Here is a 21,021-nt window from a genome sequence, read left to right as displayed (position 1 = left end):
AAAAAAGGACATGACATGCATATAGCTAGGTACAAGCACGTTTTCAATGTCTTAAAGCATACTTCATGTTAACAACAGACTACATGACATCATCAACATCTTAAGTGGACCAAGTGAAGCCCAGCTCCAGGGATCCTCAGACTGGGGTTCCAGACAGCCTGCTGACCTACTGCAGACACAACAAGGCCGCAGGATTGGTGTTTAAGAAGAGCCTCCTTTTTCAGAGAAGCTAGTAATGATGACTGTGCTTCAACAGGGACAAGCAAGACATGCCTCTAAGTTATAACTCAGTATTTGACACGAAAATGGGAGAAAAATATACAACACCAGATGAAGACAGTAGAAAATCCTACAGTGGAGGATTCCTCGGGGCCTCATGACGCGTGTCTCACCAGCTACTCTGGGGTCTATCCCACTCCTAAACAGATATGTCACTGTGGTGTCACTGAGGGGCAGAGGGACACATTTCTGAAGAAGCAACAGTTCCTGGGGCCAGAAGGCAATAACACCGGGGAGCAGGTCTCCTCTCTAACTATCAACTGATTTGTTACTACAAGACGTGGCTAGCAAAGAATATGAGGTACAACCTCTAAATCCTAACTACTTCTAAAATTCAGTCGGATAATTCTAAAAGACTGAGTAGGCTTTTAGTTGTTGTCACCCAACATTTCCAACTGCATTCCTTCTGGGCGCAGTCTAATTCTAAGTCATCCATGAAGGAGAATAGAGCCTCTGGCCCCACAGCAGAGACGCAGCAGACACTCCAAGCCCTTACTTGTCTCCTTTGCTCCACTTCTCTCCACTGGGCGGCCTGTAGGCTCTCAGCCGCTGCATTTCTGCTTTCCAGTGAGGCGGGGTTTCACTGCTGTCATCATCATCTGATTCAGAGCAGGATCTTGACCGTGGAGGAGTGTGATAGCGCTTCAAAACCAAAGGGAGGAACAGCCTTTAGCAGATGGTTCTCAGTGACAGTCTGACTCAGGACAGAGTTACAAAGACCCACCCTGATGTCCCATCACAGGGAATGATTCAAGTGCCAAAGGATGGGAAGAAGTTACTTCAAACATGGGGAGTGGACCAGCAGACAAAGATCTTTCTCTTTCTCTCCTTCTCTCTGTAAATCTGCCTTTCCAACAAAAATAAATCTTTAGAAAATAAAAAAACAAACAAAAAACCCAACCAACCAACAAAAACAAAAAAACATATAGTATTAAAAGAGATGGGAGAGACCAAGATGCACCTGTAATCCGGATTTAAACAAAGCAGTAAATTTTGATGTAAAAGAAGTACCTGCCATTTCTCTAGTTGTACACCAAATACAACCAGTTCCTTGAGCAAATCTTGTATTATACCTAAGATTTATGCTAGGATCAGTATATAGGTAAAAATGTGTTTCTACTGTTAAGTAATTTGAAAACATTTTAAGTGTCTTAACACATACAATCGTGCCTCTTCCTTTAATCTTCCGACCAGACTTTGATACAGATGGTTTCTGATCACTGGCAATGGGTGCAACATCAGGAATCTTCCTACAAAAAAATGGTGATGAAAATTAAAAATAAGCAAATACTACACAGTTGTCTCAATATTTAAATGTAAAATTTGTGTTCTAAAAATACAAAAGCATTAATTTGTCCAACATTCCACATAACCAAACTTTATAAGAAAATCCTTTAAAAGATAAAAATAAAGTTATCTAATACAAGTTCATGACACCTGTATCAACATTTTAAAGCATTTGGTTGTTTTAATAAGGACCTCTCCACCTTCTTAAAAAAATACTTATTTTTACTTGAAAAGCAGATTTCACAGAGAAATAAGGAACGATACTTAAGGTCTCCCATCCAATGGTTCACTCCCAACTGGCTGCAAAGGCCATATGCTGAACTGATTTGAAGCAGGGAGCCAGGAGCTTCTCCCACTTGGGGGCTTCCCAGGCCATGTGCAGAGAGCTGGATTGAAAGTGGAGCAGCCAAGACATGAAGTGGAACCCATTTGGGAAGCTGGCACAACAGGGTGGAGGATTAGCCAACTATGCCACTGCACTGGCCTGAAACCCTTTTTTTCAAAACAGTGATGTTCAAACATTCATTCCTTTGACAAAGGGTCAAGGTAGCATAAGATCATATGATCAGTAACCAGACTTCTCTAGACCTCCAGAGAGGAGGTCACCCAGTCTGCCCAACTGACTTCTCGTTGCCACAGTGGGAAAATGTCAGTCCTGAAGAGGTGGATGCGTGTCCCTCCCTGGGCACTCTCTATCTCTCACACCACCTTTCACAGTGTTCTCAACAGGTCAAACTGCAGTTCCGCTGATGGAAACTCCAGCAGGAGAATGCATGCCAGTCCTACTTACGGCTCTGGTTCCACAGCAACAACGGGCATATCTCTTCTCAGTAAAAAACGGTTCTCTGGCACCGGAGGAATCTCTTCTGGGCGAACCACTGGCTTCTCCCTTTTAGCATTTGAATCTCCTGATCTTTTTTCACTGGTATCACTCCTCTCACAGCAACTGAAAAAAGCAAACCAAAGCACCGGTTAAGATGTGTACTGCTTGCACCCATAATAAAAACACATAAAATTTGACATTAAAATTATCAGCTTTGGGGCCCCAGCGTGGTGGTCTAGTGGCTTAAGTCCTCAACTTGAATGCACTGGGATCCCATATGGGTACCAGTTGTAGTCCCAGCAGCCTCACTTCCCATCCAGCTCCCTGCTTGTAGCCTAGGAAAGCAGTTGAGAAAGGCCCAAAGCCTTGGGACCCCCTTGCACCGTGTGGGAGACCTGGAAGAAGCTCTTGGCTCCTGGCTTTGGATCAGCTCAGCTCTGGCGTTGTGGCCACCTGGGGAGTGAATCACTGGACAATCTTCCTCTCTGTCTCTCCTCTCTGTGTATCTGACTTTACAATAAAGACATAAATCTTTTTAAAAAAAATTATCAGCCTTGGGCCCAGCACGGTAGCCTAGCAGCTAAAGTCCTCCTCTTGCATGTGCCGGGATGCCATATGGGCACTGGTTCTAATCCTGATGGCCTGCTTCCCATCCAGCTCCCTGTTTGCAGCCTGGGAAAGCAGTCAAGAATGGCTCAAAGCCTTGGGATCTTGCACCCGCGTGGGAGACATGGAAGAGGCTCCGGGCTTTGGATCGGTGCAGCTCTAGCCACTGTGGTCACTTGGGGAGTGAATCATCATATGGAAGATCTTTCTTTCTGTTTCTCCTTTACTCTGTATATCTGGCTTTCCAATAAAAAAAAAAATAAATCTTTAAAAAAATATATCAGCCAAACTACTGGCAGCTTATAATCTCACTGGAAAATGTTATTTCACCTAAAATTATGCAACTGGTTGATAGGAAATGCCTATGCTCTTCCTAGACTTTTCAGATTTCAGTTAAAGAAGTTATCATTTTTCAACACTAGGTAACTGGACTGAGCTGACAAATGTGCACAGACTTTCTTCCTTCTCCAGAGTGTGGATCTGTGTTTCAGGTAAGGCTACTCACCCTTTTGGGCTTACTACATGTTTACTCCTTGGCTCTTCTGAACTGCTTGCTTCCTTCCGTCTCTTTCTAGAATGTTTAACTTTTGGCCTCCTCTTATGTTTTCTCCTCCTGCTTCTCTCGTGTTCAATTTCACTTTCTGAAGATGATTCAGAAGAGGAAGAGGAACTGGAAGAGGAATCCGAGTCTTCTGAACGAGTTGGTTTCTTTCTCTTCTTCTCAAAAACTTTTAAGAAACATGAACAAAAATATTAGTACTCTAAGAACCTACTCTTGAGACTAGAAAATCAGGAAATATTTTTAGCTTGTTTTAGCAAACTAAAAGCAGTAACTAAATGGACTTTTTTTTCCCAAGACAAACGACAAGTCAAGCAGGGAGAGGCCAACAGGGACCAGGAGAATGGAGGAGCTGACAGCATCATTTAAGCAGAGATCTAAAAGGAAGCGAGGGAGGTTCACATAGACTCTTTCAGCCTGAGCACAGCCTGCACAAAGTCCCTGAGTGACTGTCACGTGTGAGTGAAGTACACTGCGGTGCAAGGCAATGGACAAGGTGGAAGAGCCACAGTCAGCGCAGTCTGACCAGCAGGGCTGCTCTATCCACAACTGGAGAGATTGGACTCCCTGGGCGCAGAGGCAGCTCTTGTAGCATTCCAAGCAGAAGCAATGGTAACTTGATGTGAAACACAGTTTTAATGGGGTCATTCTGGCCATTGTTAAGGACAGATCATAGAGAGCCAAGGCTGTGAGCAAACATGTTAGGAGGCAGGCCACTGCCCGGGAAAAGATGAAAAGGAAGCCAAGGTGGAGGAGGCAAGGTGAAGAGGCTGGTAGCAAGGGGAAGTAATAAGAGGGAGGGCTTGATGAGATTTGCTGATGGTCTAGATACAGGACAGAGACAGGCCACTGCTAGACCACTAGCACAGGGTTTTCCACCCTAAAGCCCAGAAGGCATCTTTCAAGTTACAGTCTCCAACAAGGCCTGACTCCTGGCTCCTAGCTTCCTCCAACTCACAAGAGCTCTTACCATCTCTCGTTGACTTAGTAGCAATCACTCCACAGTCAATGACTCGCACATCTGCATAAGGTCTGCTGGCAGCATCAGTTTTCAGATTTTCAATTTGTTCAATTACTTCAAAACCGGAAATAACCAGTCCAAAGACAACATGTACCCTTATCAATAAAAATTCAAGAAATAGTTTGTTGATAATTAAGTTATGAACAGTAAGAGATAACTGTTATAAAAGATATGCCTACTGATAAAATAAAATCCAATTATTTGATGCATAAAACCAACTAAAGGGAACCCAAAATCTTCATGAAAGTAAAAAAGGGGTCAAACTGGGCCTCAGTCGGCTAATCCTCCTCTGCCTGTGGCACCAGCATCCCATATGGGTGCAGGTTCGAGTCCCAGCTGCCTCATTTCCAATCCTGGAAAAGCTGTGGAGGATGGCCCAGACCTTGGGCCCCGGCACCCATGTAGCAGACCTGGATGAAGCTCCCAGCTGTTGGCTTCAGACCAGCCCAGCTTTGGCCATTATGATAATTTGGGGAGAGAACCAGCAGATGGAAAAATCTTTTTAGCTCTCTCAAGTAAAAATAAATAAATCTTAAACGCAAAGCAAAACAAACAATCCACACTGATTCTTCAGCATTTTAGGCTACCGACAGAGCTGGAAGCCATCCTTCCTGGAACCTTCAAAGTCTCTTTCTGCCATGAGAGCCGCACCTGGGTCCTGTGGAGGAGCTCGGCTAGCAGAGACTGACCGCACACTGAGAGCTCCCCAGGGAGGGCTCACCCACAATGCAACCTGTCTTACAGCTGCTCACCCACCAACCAACCCCAGGTAATCATACAACTCTTACCCATCCAAGTGTGGCGCAGGTTTTGTGGTACTGTGTAATAAATATCAACACAAAGATGATGTCAAAAATGATGTGTTCAGGTGAAGAGAGCAGAAGAGTTTAAACACATGTAGAGAACAAAGAAGTAAAGATAAAAAGATGGGAAAAATTAAACACATAATAAACATCTAAGCTTAAAGTCACAAAAACAGCAAGTAATTTATTAAAAACAAAACCTCAAGATTACAAAGTAAAAATTACAAAATGATCTCTATTAGACTATATACACATATAAAATTGACTTACTTATAAGCCATATACAGTATAAACACACATTACAACTCATTCAAATCCAAAACAACAAAAACAAAACCATACAGAAAATTCAGAATATATCAGCATAATTAACAAGAAAAAGCAACTAACATTTGCCCCATGGAAAGAGGAGCCCCCCACGCTTAAACGAGTTCACTGTTATTTTCCGGAGGAGTCAGTGTGCGTCTCTAAAGGCAGGCTGGTGGAAGGTCGGTCCCAGGAGTCCTGTTCCCACAACTTCCCGACCCTTTTTCCCCTTCAGGGGAAGCTCTGCCACTCACAGCAACTCTGAAAACATACTTGGGAGAAAACCTCCAATCTAGTAACATTTCTGACTGCTAAGTGAAGTAATGATGAATAACATTCTAGACTGCCATGGCCCAGAAAACATCCCACCGGCTTCTTCCCTAATCCAAAGCTGCCGGAGAGTCCCACTCCTGTAAAGCATGTGGGGCACACCCAGATATTCTGAACCCAAGCAAGTTTTCCCATAGCATTTTCACAAATCTCACCCCATGTAAAATGCAATGGAAAAAAATTCAAAAAAAGGATAATTAGATTCAGAATTACATGCTATAAATACTTCATGTGTAAGAATGAAAAATAGGTATTTGAGAGACGGACAGGTCACTGAGTATCAGGCTAGCTAATGTAATCATACTAGAAGTTTTCAAACAAAATTCTATGTTCATTTTAGCAAATCTAGCATGTGTAAGTCAATAAAACACAATTCTAAGCTTCACAAAAATGCTAAAAAATATTTACAGTACAAGTAATTGTAATGCTTACATTTACATTAATAATACTCAATTCTGTAAGAAGATTACAGAATTTAATTTTTTTCAATTATAATGTCAAGAAGTTCCAGGATTTTAAAGGAATCTTGAATTTAAAACCATAAGTCTCAAATACGTCTTTCAGGACAGGAAAGTGAAATTCAAGCCAGTGTAATCATAAATATAAATAGGCAGCAAATTTTAAAAAGAGAAATATAATTTAGCAAATTAGTGAAGCATTAATGCTTATTAAATCATCAAAATGGCATCCAGAAACTACCCTGGACAATAAATTTTCAGACAGAAGTGTGCTTCCCACAATTATGTAACTATACCAAAGCACAGCGAAGAAGTTAGTACATGGGCTGGACAGTGACTCTACTATATGGAAGACGTAAAGAATGCTTTTTTTAAAAGGCAACAATTTCAACAATGTGAAGGATCAATTTCAAATATGCAGAAACAAACAATCAGTGAGTTACTGAATAGATTCATTTCTTCTCCTTTTTCCTCTTTCTGATATCACCTATTTTTCTAAAACATTCAGAGCCCAATTCAACTTGCCATCTTGGTGAACAGGAATTTTGTAAAAACCACCTATGGCAAACCTTTGGAGCAAATGGTACGAAGAACACTCCAACTCCTACAGTGACACAGCAAGCTACTACTTGAGATTCAGTCTGCGCATGGACCAGCTCTCTCTGATAGTCATACTTTGTTTTAATGCAAAATAAAACTGAAGAATCAACAACCATGGTCCTTGACTGCAGTAGTGAAGAAAAACAAAGACAAGAATAACTTTTAAAAACCTTCAGCCTGCCCATGGTACCTAAACTAATCTGAAAAATTTCATTATTCCTATCTGAAATTCAGGATGCAGAAACATAAATTTGGCTAGACTATGTACTAAGAATACTGAAGATTTATATATTTTTTTCTCCTGCCACACCCCCAAAGACTATATATTAAGAATACTGAAAGTATTTTTAAAAAATAAGGCCTCTGGGTTTCTAAGCCTATATTCCAGGAGCAGAGATCCCAAAGAAAAACAGGCTTGTTGCCAGCAGGCCAACCCTTAGAGACACAATCCAGGGAGGAGATTAACAAAGGGGACTAGGAGAGGGCAGGGGGATGAGATGCTCAGCCCTGGCTGATAAAACTGGCATCGTGTTTTCATCCCACGAACATCCTGGATCCATCTTTGAACACCACAGAGCCTTTTCAAGAACAGGGCAGTGGTGACACAGCGCAGAATGTTAAGACTTGAAGAAAAGGCCTAGAAGCTGAAGGTTTATTCAAGCTTATTAAGATATACCGAAAGGAAAAATAATCACAGAGAACATTTCAACTTATAAAACCTTCCAATCTTTACAGTTCAGTTTTCTCATTAGAGACACTGATTTCTCAGTTTTCCCCTCCTTAGATTCTACTTTAAAAATATTAAGTGCAAAAGTCATATAAACTTTGTAAATCCTAAGAATCGAAAGTGTCACTGTTATCCCCAAAACAATTTTCTTTTGTATACCATTATCAGAGACATTTTTGGCTTTTCTGCAGAATTTACTAAGTCTGCACTGAAATGAAAACTAAAGCTCTGATTTTAAATATAAATCCATTTGCCATTTGATGTGTGGAAACTCGGTGGAAACAAGCCACTAACACTAAACTTTCAGGATTAAGCGTGAGCAATAAAACACCCTGGTTTTACATGTATTGATGCTACACAGATCAAGCAGAAAGCTTTTTTTTTTTTTCTTAAAATGTTTCAAAGCACAAAACAACAGGATTAAAGAGATAAAGGCAAAGAAAGAGAAAGAGCCTTAAGAGTAATGAGACATTACCTTTGGAGCGCACGATGTAACACTCTTTCTGTAAATTTTACACAAAAATGGCAAGAAATAAATTGTAATACACTTTTAAGACAAGACTGAAACTATGTTTTAATATCAATATAACTTTGAAATTAAATATTTTCAAGTTTATGCAAAGCAAGAAAGCTTTTTAAAATGGAGGGCTCTAAATTTTCTTTCATTTGGGATATTTGTGTAGAGATGAGTAATGCTTAAGAAAAGTACTGGGGTTAAAGTAAGAGCCTGTTCAAAATCTTAATACTATAACACCAGATTGCCAATCATACCTAGTAACAAAACATTACATGTCCTTCTACAAAACCCCAGAAACTAAGACAACTAACGGCTTTCTCAAAAAGAGAAGAATGCATCTTGAGTACACACCTAGACATAAGACCAAATGCCCAGGAGCAGTTACAGTGAGTTGAAGCAAAAGTTTCATTGGAAAAAAAACTGAATGAAGATAATGCAAACACAATTTCAAGATACTTTTTACTAGTTCATTTCACTTATAACAAACCACCTCAAGGAATTAATGAGCAACTGTTTGCACTATAGTTACGTTCACTACCATTACATACACCTAGACACTGGTAAGTCACCAAATATGAAAACAACAATAAAATAATATAGCAGCATGATTAGAATTTTAGGGTGCTTCTGGGAGGATAAAAAGCCAAGAGGGAAAGAAGTGTTAAGAGTGTACTGTAAACTGTGGCCACTGCATTTCCGTTTTATGATTTCCCCCCCTATAAATATACATTTTTTTCCAAACCTTTTTAACTGTGTGAGATCTCCAACATACCTACTGCACTCAAACCAATAATCCCTCATATACCATAAACAAAATGCTCCACAATGGTCTTTGGACAGTTTTTAAATATTTAAAAACAAGCTATGACTTCTTGTGAATATACTGACACATACACTGGTGTTAGAAAAGCACATAATGTTTGAGATAATGTGGAGTTTTCAATGAAATGTTGAGAAAATAAACAATTCTAGGTATAAAATTGTTCAGAGGGGAAAAACAAAGGAAGACAAATTCAGCTCCTATGGCTTCCATACCATGAAGAGACACCAAATGACCCAAAATGCCAAAGCCTGTGTGACAGCATCAGAAATGAACCAGGTTCAATGAAGGATGCTCTCCCCATGAGTCCAAGTCACCCAAGGAGATAGGCTTCCCCAAATCCAGCTCTAACCTGACGTAACACACAAAATTGCTTCTTTGTTACTTATATATACATCACATAGCACTAAATGTTAAACCCCAGATGTGGGGGACAGCAGTAACACTCAGAACTTCCCTGCTTCATGGAATATTTGGAAATCAGCCTAGGAAACTATTACCCAAAAAGGGGAAAGAAAAAGAACTTCTCAGACTACTAACACTTGCTAACATTTTTTTTTCACATATATTTATGAACATGTGAGCAGAAAAAGCACTTCCACCCCAAATCTATTCAAATGTCACTATAACTTTGCAAACCTTTAAAACCAACCCTCCCCTGAACTCTTCACTGCTCTAAAATGATAAGTACTCTCTCCCATTCAGGCAAGCAGCTACTTGCAAGTCTGATTCTCAAATGACAAACAATTTTACACCTTGGCCTACTCCCCACCCCCCGTCAGCTGATGGCTAACCTTCCTGCTTAAAGGCTGACTTTTCCACAACCTGACAGGGACCAATGAGCGAAACCGTCCCCCACAGTTCTTGAGGGCTCTATTCCTTAGTAACCAGAGCCACAAAGGCCCTGCCCTAGCTGCAACTGATGAGACAGCTTCTGCCCGATGCAGGCCAGAAAAGGCTCAATGCAAGCTTTAACACACCTTGCAGACTCATGAAAGTTAGGCAACTGTATCCATTTCCTTTAGAGGAGACAAGGTTTAAAAAAAATCAGAAACTCAGGATCACCCCACAAAATATTTTATAACATTCTCACACCAAAATGTTTACCTTTGAAAGTAGGGATAGACACTTCATTAAAAAAAATAAAATAATAACAGACAAAACTTCAAGGTACATAGAAATAAAACGAAAACGAAAGCGTCCTGACAGTTAGCTCAGCATCTTCTCCAAAATACTCAACACAGTTACAAATTATCTGACCTTTTAAATGATCACTTCACATGTCCTCTTTGTCTTTTTGATGAAAGTACATGAAAATTAGAACCAGAGTGAATAAACAAAAGCTAAGAGAGAAAAGATTCCCTAAAAATGCTTCTAGCTAGATCTTGACACTTAAGTAAAATAAAGTAAATGCAGAGCTGAGACAATAATAAAATTATTAGCTTATATAGTGTGCAGATCCTTTTCCTGGCTATTCATTTCTTCTGTTATGAGCAAAATTTCTATACTCTTGCAAGGAGTTTTATTCATTATCTAGTCTTATCTATAAATAAAAAGCTTGAATTTGAGCTCTTTAAGTCCCTTCCTTTCCACTGTAAGACTATAATCTTACAGCTTTTCTTGTGGCTCTTTACTAGTCTTAGACCTAAAGACAAAATGAGTAAACACCAAATTAACTTGGTAACTTTGGTCTCAAGTCTTGCCATGCCTTCAAACATACTTGAGCATAACAAACCATTGTTTCTTCAGTGATTTAGTATCACTTCTTTCCCATTTCTTTAACAGCATTATTTCAAAAAGTCATAAGTTTTTTCTTATATAAGCTCCCCCAAAGCAACATCATTATGTCAAATAAATAGATATAATTATTATAAGAAATTTGAATAGCTTTATAGAAGAAAATCTGGTTTGTTATACACATATTTGTTCCAGCCAAAGACGGCAAGATAAACAAAATTACATAAAAATGATGCATGCTTTAGAAGGGGAAGTGTTTAAGTATATATGTAATACGTACACTATTTAACGCACAAGGATAGGATTCCTTGAAGGAGATCTTACAACACCCACATTAACAGTACCAAATTTACTCCTTAGGAATTGCAAAGGAACAGATTAACAAAAACAACCAATACAATGTTGCAAAGGCGAATTAAAAATTCTTATTAAGCTTATAAAACAGAACTATAAAACCATTTCTTTCAATGTTACTACCTGTTCTTATACTATCCTTTTTCAGATTTCAGAACTATTGCTCAAGCTCCCACAGGAGCATGGTGAAGCCATGCGTTGACTCCATTAACATCAGGGCCATTTTCCATGATCATATACACAACTCGAAACAGTGCATTATACTTTTACACTACTTTCAACAGGTTTCTTTCTTGGGCCCCCATCTGCATTTTACATATCTCTTCCATAAAACCAAGAATATTTTTTGCTCAGAAATGTGAATATTAGCTTGACTTATCCTGCAACACACAGGAAACTCTTATTTTCAGCCAGCATAAAGAAAGTACTCAGGCACAAATGACTCTTTAAAAAAAAAAAAAAAGATGATGGGGCCTGGCGGTGTGGCCTAGTGGCTAAAGTCCTCGCCCTGAACCCGCCTGGATCCCAAATGGGCACCGGTTCTAATCCCGCAGCCCAGCTTCCCATCCAGCTCCCTGCTTGTGGCCTGGGAAAGCAGTCGAGGACGGCCCAAAGCTTTGGGACCCTGCTCCCGTGTGGGAGACCCAGAAGAAGTCCCTGCTTCCTGGCTTCGGCTTTGGATCAGTGCAGCACCGGCCGTTGCGCTCACTTGGGGAGTAAATCACTGGACGGAAGATCTTCCCCCTCTGTCTCTCCTCCTCTCTGTATATCTGACTTTGTAATAAAAAATAAATAAATCTTAAAAAAAAAGAGGAGATTTTGTGTGTGCAAGCACACTCAGGCACTTCCCATACTGTTTTTGCAAATGCTTTCCAAAAGAATTAAACTGCAAATAAAAAGGAAAATGTTTTCTTCTGATAGCAAGTTCATGGTGATTTAAGTGCCATTTGCAGGTACTAATGAAAATTCCAATTTATTTCTGCTAAAATTTTCATTTGACAATCCTCTCAAAAAGGTCAATGTAAAATTAGATCATGTATAAAATAGTAATAGCCTTAAAAAATACTCCCAAAAACTAATTAAGTACTGAAAAACACACAAATAAAGATACTTCATACAGTTTTTAAAGAATGTTAGTGTGTGTAGGTGTGCTAATTTTAGTTGTTAACATCTGATAAACAAGCTAATCTGAGTGTAATAATGGCAAGAAGCTGCTATTACCTGGTAAACCACAAGTTTAATGTACTGATATAAAAAAAAATCGAAAAGAAACTTTAGAGCCCTCAGATGATAGCTTCTTGACCAATGAATCATTACTTATCATGTTCACAGTTCAGATAAGATTAAAAATGGAAATGGGAAACCTCAAAGAGTAAATATTATTTACTAAAAATGACATTTTTAGAAGATTTCTCCCCATTTTTATTGGCCCTTAAGAAGGTTAAGAATTAAAAAACACTATCATAAAGAAATGTAATATCTAATATAACCTGTGGAAACAACTGTTTCAGATTTTTTTCCTGTGTAACTCTAAGTATAATCTTAAGTACCAGCTTTCCATTTTTAAGACATTCTTAGGAACAGAATGGCCCTTATCTGAACTTATCAGATCATATCAGAAATATATTTGTCAGAGTTAAAACGTGAGTTTTTAAATATGAGTAATTCACTCCTTTACAGAGAGAAGCGCCATTCATACTCATCCATTCAGAAAGATGACAACAAAAACTTTCCCTGATAAATCACGAATAAACTCTTAAACATACATAGCACAACTGAGATTTATTTCCAATCAAAAGTATTAATCTGCCTGCTACACTCCTACTTCACACTTCATATGATTGGATTATAATAAAGCAAGGCTTTAAAATGGGTTTAGATGAAAATATAACAGAGTATGTCAAAGGTCTTATTTGGGATTTTCAGATGAGAACTATGTTTATAGTTGTGCATACAAGTACATGTAAAGATGTTTATTTTTCAAAAAGCACATTTAGTATTCTGAAGTTCCTTGGTGATAATTTCATGATAAATTCTGACAGATGTGATAGGAACATCAGGTTTAATCAATTACACAAAAACCTCACTGAGCTTTGAAAAATGCTGGCTCAACAGCAAATCACCTATTCATTTGAAAATGACACTAGTCTCAAAATCAGCTCAAAGAGCAACATTAAAGGCCAAACCACCACCACACATAATTTAAATTAACTACTTTTCATGTCAAAGGGTCCATCTGGCCCTATACCACGAGCAAGTTAATGTTCTGATGATAATTTTGGTAAACTGAGTCTCCAAATTTGGTAGAGGCCAGAGCCAATTTCTTTTGTTATACAAGTTTATTTCGAAACAAAAAAAAAAAAAAAAAAAAGAAAAGAAAGGAAAAAAAAAAAAGCGTGTATCTTTATGTTTTTTAAGTTGTACTCTTCAGATCCAGGATTTACGCTGAATACTGAACTGGCCGGGAGAGCTTCCCAGTTACTAGACCATGAGAGACTAACACAACTTGACGGAATTTTGGCATTAAACTTGGTTTAACTGTACCATCTTTCTTATGAACAGCGCTTCTCTGGGTGGGAAAAGCTCATCTGAATTACCCCTACTCACATGAAAAACTGGGAACCATTGGTGTGTTTCCCTCGATTTGCCATTGACAAAAGGAACGCTCTGTCATGTTTGAGAATAAAGTTTTCATCTGTTTGAAGAAAACACAAATCTGTCAGTCTCCAATTATAGGTCATTTTTAAAGTCATGTTCAAGTAATAAATAGAAAGCAAAAGATGACAATCCTCTTCTGGTCAGTACACATGACTGAGTATTTAGAAAACATTTTAACTAATCAAATATCAAGCAGAAAAAGGCCAAAAGATACTAATGAAAGCCTTAAAGAAGAGAACATATATTCAATACTTTATACAAATAGCCTTAGAACAGTCACTTTCAGTAGTAATATTTATCTAAATGACATTAAAGTCACAGCTTTCAGGGAAAACCAAAAAGGAAATCTTCAGCATAGCCTCTTAGTAAAGTTCATGTCTTCTACATTTCCAATTAGGATGTTATGTATACATCACTCATGGAGGGTTTAATAACCCTCTTGTACACTTCATCTTCAAATGATAAATTTACTATTCTAAAGAAATGAAGCTAGTCTACAACAGCAAAACTGAATGACATATATTATGTTGTAGGGACATGTTTAAATTAAATTAGGTTCTTGGATAATCAATAGGATCACAAAAGTATCTAAGGAAGAAGAATGTTCCGGAGAAATAAAAATGTAAGTGGCCAAATATCATTTTAAGGCGCAAAAGTACCTGCCACAAGGAACAATCACACCAGTGTTCAACAGAACTTACTTTGAAATTATTACATGTAAGCAGAACCTGCTAAATAGTTGTTCCCAACTAGTTCAAAGGAAAAAAAAATCCTGAATAAAGATCAGAGGATTTTTAATTCCAGCAGAAATATGCTTCAAAACTAATTTAAGCTTCTTTTTAACAATCATACAAACAAAACCTTTTTCTTCTCTTTTCTCTCTCTTTTTTTTTTTTAAGAACAAACAAACATAGAAACTAAAAAAATGATTACCTTTGTAACAGGCTTCTGAAAAAGAGTAGTAATCCATTTTCTCCCAAAGGAAATATAAAAGACTATTATGAAACTGAAGCTATCACAGTGCTAAAATCTAGTTACATTGGATTCCATCATAAATTTCTGCAACTGACTTTTCTAAGGCTTTTTGGGGCAAGTGCAAATAGTTAGACTTATGCAAATGGTACTACTGTAGAAATAAACACATTATATAGTTCCAGTATACAAGAGAAAACATACAAACCTTTGAGAAAGGAGAAAATACAAACTTTTATTGAAAGAAATTGTTTTGTTTAGGGGGAAAAAAACCCGTAAGAAGGTTCTTTTCCCTGATGTGGAACTCACAACCATTGGGCAACGAAAAAAAAGATACAAATGCATGTGTGAAATAATATAGAGCTTTCCAAGTCTTCAAGCAATATAGAAATCCAGCAACAACCTGGCCCAGACTATCCATCAATTTATTAGGAAGGGTGCAAGGGAACAGAATCGGAGCTTGTGTTACTGAGCTTTGTTCTCTTACCTTTTCATTTTGCAAAAGACCACATTCTCTATAAACAAAAGAATATGTTGACAGTTTTAGGCAGGAAGATAGGAGTTTTCATGTATATAGTTGCCTAACCTCCATGCTGAAAGTCATGTTTAACCATAAAAGTTAGCTTTAATTAATTTTGTCAATTATAAGTTACATATTATAATTTATCCCCAAATACATGCAAATAAAGTATTTCATGCAACATTAGTTCCATGCAAAAAAGTGAACTAAAAGTAAACCTCTTCTCATTAAAGTATATAATAAATTTGCTTTACTATCAGAACTGATACAAGACCATAAAATACTAAGCCTTACCTTTAAAATATCCACCATAAATTGATTCTCCACCTTTCCCATTACCTGTAAATAATGGATGACAGTAAGCCATAAAAAAATTTAAAAACACGTTGGTACATATAAAGTGTGTTTTAATGGTTTCAGTTTGCCAAAGGAAACCCTGAACCATGTAATCGCTGCAGATGAACTCTATCTAGAAAAATATAAGCCGAAGCTCATTGCAACAAATACAGTTACAAAATGGTTTCCATGACCCACTTCTTTCAATCAGCAATCACACTAACAAAATTCTAAAACAAATGCAATTTGAACAGCACATTGGCATTCAACTCTAACGGAATTTTCCACATAAATTACATTACTAAAACAAACTACATAACAAAGTAATGCTTTTTCAATATTCTGGCTCTATAACATCCATGCATCCAATAGCTATAACAACATAACATTTACATCATACTGTGGTACAATATTTACAATTCAAAGCATTAACGAGACACTTTAAAAACTGAAGGAGTTAGGGAGGAAATAAGTTTTAGCTCTACCTTCACTGAAGTCCCCACCCTGAATCATGAAGTTTTTCACCACACGATGGAAGGTAGAACCTTTATAACATAACTTCTTTCCAGTTGTTTTCCCAAGGCCTTTCTCCCCTGGGGGGGTGGGTAAAAAAAGGAAATGATTTTTGCTGCAAAACCATCCTTCAATGAAAAGAACTACAAAATTAATCCTTAGTCAAATCCCTCCTTTGTGCTGGGAAGTATTAAGAGATATGAGAAATAGCACGGCTATTTAACATATCAGCCAAAATAAACAATAAAAGTGGCACAGCAATGTTTAAAATCGTGTGACAAAGACTACAAGCGACAGATTGAGACTGAAGACAGTAATCACTTTGTAACCCAGGAGTTGTTTGTGGGGCAAGCTTCGTGGTACAGCAGGCGAGCCCTCTGTGTAAGTCCTGGCTCCTCCACTCCAGATCCGGCTCCCTGCTAACGGCTTGGGAAAACGGGACACAGCCACCCACATGAAAAACCTGGGCAATGGGTCAGTAGGTGGAACAGCCCTCTCCCGCTTTCTGATAAATGGACTTAAAAAAAAAAGTAAAAAGAAACTGCTTAAAAGATTGTGTTTATATATTCAAGCATGGATTAAAAAATTTAGCGGACAAACTTGTAATTTTAAAGTTACACTATAGGTTATCATCTCCATTTTTCTACTCACCCAAAATATAAACCTAAATATATGCATAGTACACAGCTTCATTATGTTTTTACCTTTTTGCAAACCCTAGATTTCTTATGAATTCCATGTGCTTTCAAAGCAGTGAAAGTTATCCTAAGGCAAGACAATCTTTTACTGTATTAACTCTAATATATAGGGACAGTCCATTATAGATTGTTACTCTTTTCATTTTAAAAACCATTCTCTTCTCTTTTCTTTAAGAAATGCTTCCTTGATTACATACAGAAATCAGGGTAAATCATTTTTTATTTGCAAAACTCACTTCACAGCACTTCACTTTTCCTGAAGTTAGTAAAGCTCTGTAACTCACTGGGAGTAAGCATCATGGTCCAGGATGCTAAGCTGCTGCTTGGGACAACCATACCCTACAGGAGAGTGATGCTGCAAGTTCTAGCTCCTCAGCTTTGGATTCAGCTCCCTGCTAACGTGCCTGGTAAGGCAGCAGACGATGGTCCTGGTATTTGGGTCGCTGCTACCCACCTAACAGACCCAGATGGTCTGGCCCAGTTCTGACTGTTTGGGGTATGAACTAAAAGACAGAAACTACTTTCAAATAAATAAATCTTTTTTTAAAGAAAAAAATCAGCCTTTTTATGCTATGACTTTTCATTGGAAATAATTCAATAATCCACTTACCTGAGCACAGACAAAGGAAGTTTTTGCAAGTTTTTGGACATATGTCTGAGAAGAGCTGAAACATAATACGACCAACTGAAATAAAATACACAGGGAGAAAAAAGCCAAAAAGGAAATTAACTAAATATCTAATATGGAATAAAGAAAACAAACTGAACTGATAAATTAGAAGCTACAAGTTTGTAATTCATTTTAATTTTGAAAAAGATTTAATGGAATAGAGTTTAACTGGAAGATACCAAGTAACAAGAGCTCCAATCCACTGGTTAATGTTAAAAGTTGCATCCAGCCAAAGTGATTCCAGTCCTAGAACTATAGGACTTCAAGTGATTTTTACAGGGATCTACACTACTAGATTCCTTTTAGTAAAGTTCTCTCCTGAACTATTAACTGTCTTTTAAAATATTCCCAATTACTGGCTATCTGATCTACGTGTGGACCTGCCAGTGAGGACAGACCATCCTATCATTCTGCCCAGCACTGCTGGGGAGTTCCGTCATCTACTTTCAGCTCTTTCGCTTTCTGGAAGAACTGCTTAGGCCAGTTTCCTAAGGTGAACCACATAACAGACAGCTTAGGTTATGGCTGCTCAAAACAAAACAGTTCAGATGCAATGGGATGCTCCTGCTCCATCTTGGAGTGCTGAGGTTGGATTGCAGCTCCACCCCCAGTTCTAGGTTCCTGCTAAGACACATCCTGGGTGGCAGAGGTGATGGTTCAAGTACTGAGGTCTCTGCCGTCTAAGTGAGACTGCCGGGTTCAAGGTCTGGCTCCAGCACTTGGCTCCAACTTCCTCCTAATGCAAACACTGGGAGGCAGCGGTAACCCACAAGTGCTCAGAACTGTGTCATCCACATGGCACAATTCAACTGCATTCTCAGTTCCCACCTGATCCAGTCTAGCCTATGTGGTTATCACTCTGCCTGCCAAAATAAATATATAAATAAACAAACGTATCTTTAAAAGAAAGTAAGAAATATTCTAAGCTGAAAGAAATGAGCAACATTTCAAAACTGTGAGCTGCACACGTGGGCCCCTGGCAGCAGGCAGCCCACCCCAGCTTTCATGGCCATCTGAGGTGTGATTTTGCCCTTCCCTTCTCTCTCTGTAACTCTGCCTTTCAAATGAGAGGGAAAAACAAGTGGGATGCTGTGGGGAGCCATGCAGTTGGGTCAGATGGCATGGGTGTGTGATGAGCACTGCTCCTCAGTTAGCAAGGTTGCGAGGAGTTTCTGGCTGCGTGGCAAGGCCCGGCAGAATGTCTCTGGTCACCTCATTGCTGCCTCACCCCACTGTATGGACACTCAATCTGATGTTTCAAAGAATTCTTCTGAGGGTGTTGCTGTTGTTTTTCTGCTAATGTGAAGTGATTCCTGTAACTGGTATGACACCTCAAAATGATCAATCATGTTATGATAAAAACACCTTTCCTAACATAAGGCTATGTGTATGGCACACAGTTAAAAGTATACAGTACTACAATTGAACCCACAGTGTTTCCAAACATCTTGTTATGTGCTCACTTTTGTCCTGAAGTTTGCCCTAATATGATTAATGTTTTCCTTAAGAAATGGCTTGATAATATCTTGGAACAGATGGCAATCATGGAGGTATAAAGAGTTTGTTTACCATGCACCTCGAACTGTTAAAACACATGATACGACGCATTTTAGTTTCTTACCACAGAAAGCAAAAAAGTATATGGGGCATCTTTTATAAGGAAATAGACGTGAACCTCCTCAAAATGGCTTAAAATCTCTATCTTATATTGGCACTTATATTTAGGGAAAGAAAACAGTTTATATAGATGAAAGAAAGTTTCTTGTAAAGGCCCTCTGTTTGTAGATTGGCTGAGCTGCCTTGATCCCTTTCACTGCCCTTTAACAAAAGAATGAAAAACAATTGAATCAGAAATAGGTGAAGGTGACGGTAATTAATGCATGATTTGATTACAAGATTTAGCAAAGGACCCATGTTATACGCTTTTATAAAATCCTTTCATTTATGACCTTTTAATTTTGTATTCTTAATATTTCAAGCAATATTAGTCAGTCTGTGTTTAGTAAAAATTGATTTTGAGTATAAGTAAACTACTTGTCACTATGTAACCACATGCGCTGCCAACCGTGGAGTTCCTGGCTTCAGCCAGGTGACTGCAGGTTTCAATGAGTAATGGTTTGTTGAAAATATTTTCCTTAGGATTGTTTTTTGTATTCTCTCAATCATGAAGTAAAAATGAAACAATTGGATATTGTGCAAAAGCTCGTGACGATTTGTGTATAAATAAAGAAGGCAACTTTCCTCAGTTGTCCATTATGAGCATCATGTCATAGTGGTCCGTGTCTTATCTCTTCTTCCTATCATCTCGCCGATCCACGCATCCTTTGCAAGCTCTCAGTCAGCCAGAGCTGGTCTCCGGCAGGATGCATCTAAGTTTCCTTTGATATGTAGTTATAGTGTTAAATGCATATCTTACAAAAGTACCAAATGAAAACAAGCTAGGCTTTTACTTTAAGAAACCATAAAAAGGGGCATGAACCCAGTGTGGTAGCCCAGAGACTAAAGTCCTTGCCTTGTATGCACTGGGATCCCATATGGGTGATGGTTCCTATCCCAGCTGCTCCACTTCCCATCCAGCTCCCTGCTTGTGGCCTGGGAAAGTAGTCGATGACAGCCCAATGCCTTGGGACCCTGTACCCACGTGGGAGACCCAGAAGAAGCTCCTGGCTCCTGACTTCAGATCATCTCAGCTCTGGCCATTGTGGCCACTTCAGAGGTGAACCAGTGGATGGAAGATCTTTCCCTCTGTATCTCCTTCTCTATATATCAGACTTTCCAATAAAAATAATCTTTTTAAAAAGGGGGTGAGGTGGGGGACAGGTGTAATGGCTTAGTGGGATAATCCTCTGCCTGCAAGTGCTTGCACCCCTATGGGCACTGGTTTGAATGCTCCACTTCCCTTCCAGCTCTCTGCTCGTGGCCCAGGAAAAGAAGCAGAGGATGCATGACCAACTTAGGAGAACTGACAGAAGCTCCTGGCTCCGGATCAGCTCAGCTCCAGCTGCTATGGCCATTTGAGAAGCAAACCAGCAGATGGAAGATCTTTCTGTCTCTGCTTCTCTCTGTAGATATGCTTTTACAATAAAAATGAATAAATCTTAAAGAAAGAAATACTAAGTATAAAATAAAAACAAAGTTATCATTAGAAAGGAAATAAGAGAACCAAAATTAATGAAAATAAAAAAAATTTCAGACAAAAGCATAGTTATTTGAAAAGATAATATCAATATGAAGAATGAAGGTAATATTACACAGACTTCAAGAGCCACTAAATTAAGTCACTAAGGCAAATAACTCCATAAGAAAATAAATGTAACCAGTTAGATTAAATGCACCAATTTTTTTAGATTTTATTTTTATTGGAAATAAAAGCCACAAACTACCAAAATATGCCTTAGAAATATACAATGTGAATATTCATATTATA

The 21,021-nt window shown here is 38.5% G+C and overlaps 1 protein-coding gene across 1 annotated transcript in view; it reads right to left on the bottom strand.

Annotated features, from left to right (window-relative positions):
* Positions 1-21,021, bottom strand: part of NKTR (natural killer cell triggering receptor) — a 34,406-nt gene that overhangs the window by 10,504 nt on the left and 2,881 nt on the right. Inside the window, exons 3-12 of the mRNA XM_040994304.1 lie at positions 17,535-17,609; positions 16,199-16,306; positions 15,672-15,716; positions 13,835-13,922; positions 5,364-5,393; positions 4,525-4,670; positions 3,501-3,723; positions 2,357-2,512; positions 1,442-1,529; positions 776-921 (exon numbers count right to left, since the gene is read on the bottom strand). Coding sequence (XP_040850238.1) covers positions 776-921; positions 1,442-1,529; positions 2,357-2,512; positions 3,501-3,723; positions 4,525-4,670; positions 5,364-5,393; positions 13,835-13,922; positions 15,672-15,716; positions 16,199-16,306; positions 17,535-17,609 — 1,105 coding nt within the window. The remainder of the gene's footprint in view (positions 1-775; positions 922-1,441; positions 1,530-2,356; positions 2,513-3,500; positions 3,724-4,524; positions 4,671-5,363; positions 5,394-13,834; positions 13,923-15,671; positions 15,717-16,198; positions 16,307-17,534; positions 17,610-21,021) is intronic.

This window comes from Ochotona curzoniae, unplaced genomic scaffold, assembly GCF_017591425.1.
Source record: "Ochotona curzoniae isolate NIBS_2020 unplaced genomic scaffold, NIBS_Ocur_1.0 contig_908, whole genome shotgun sequence".
Taxonomy (NCBI): Eukaryota; Metazoa; Chordata; class Mammalia; order Lagomorpha; family Ochotonidae; genus Ochotona; species Ochotona curzoniae.
This window is presented reverse-complemented; position numbering and strand designations above follow the sequence as displayed.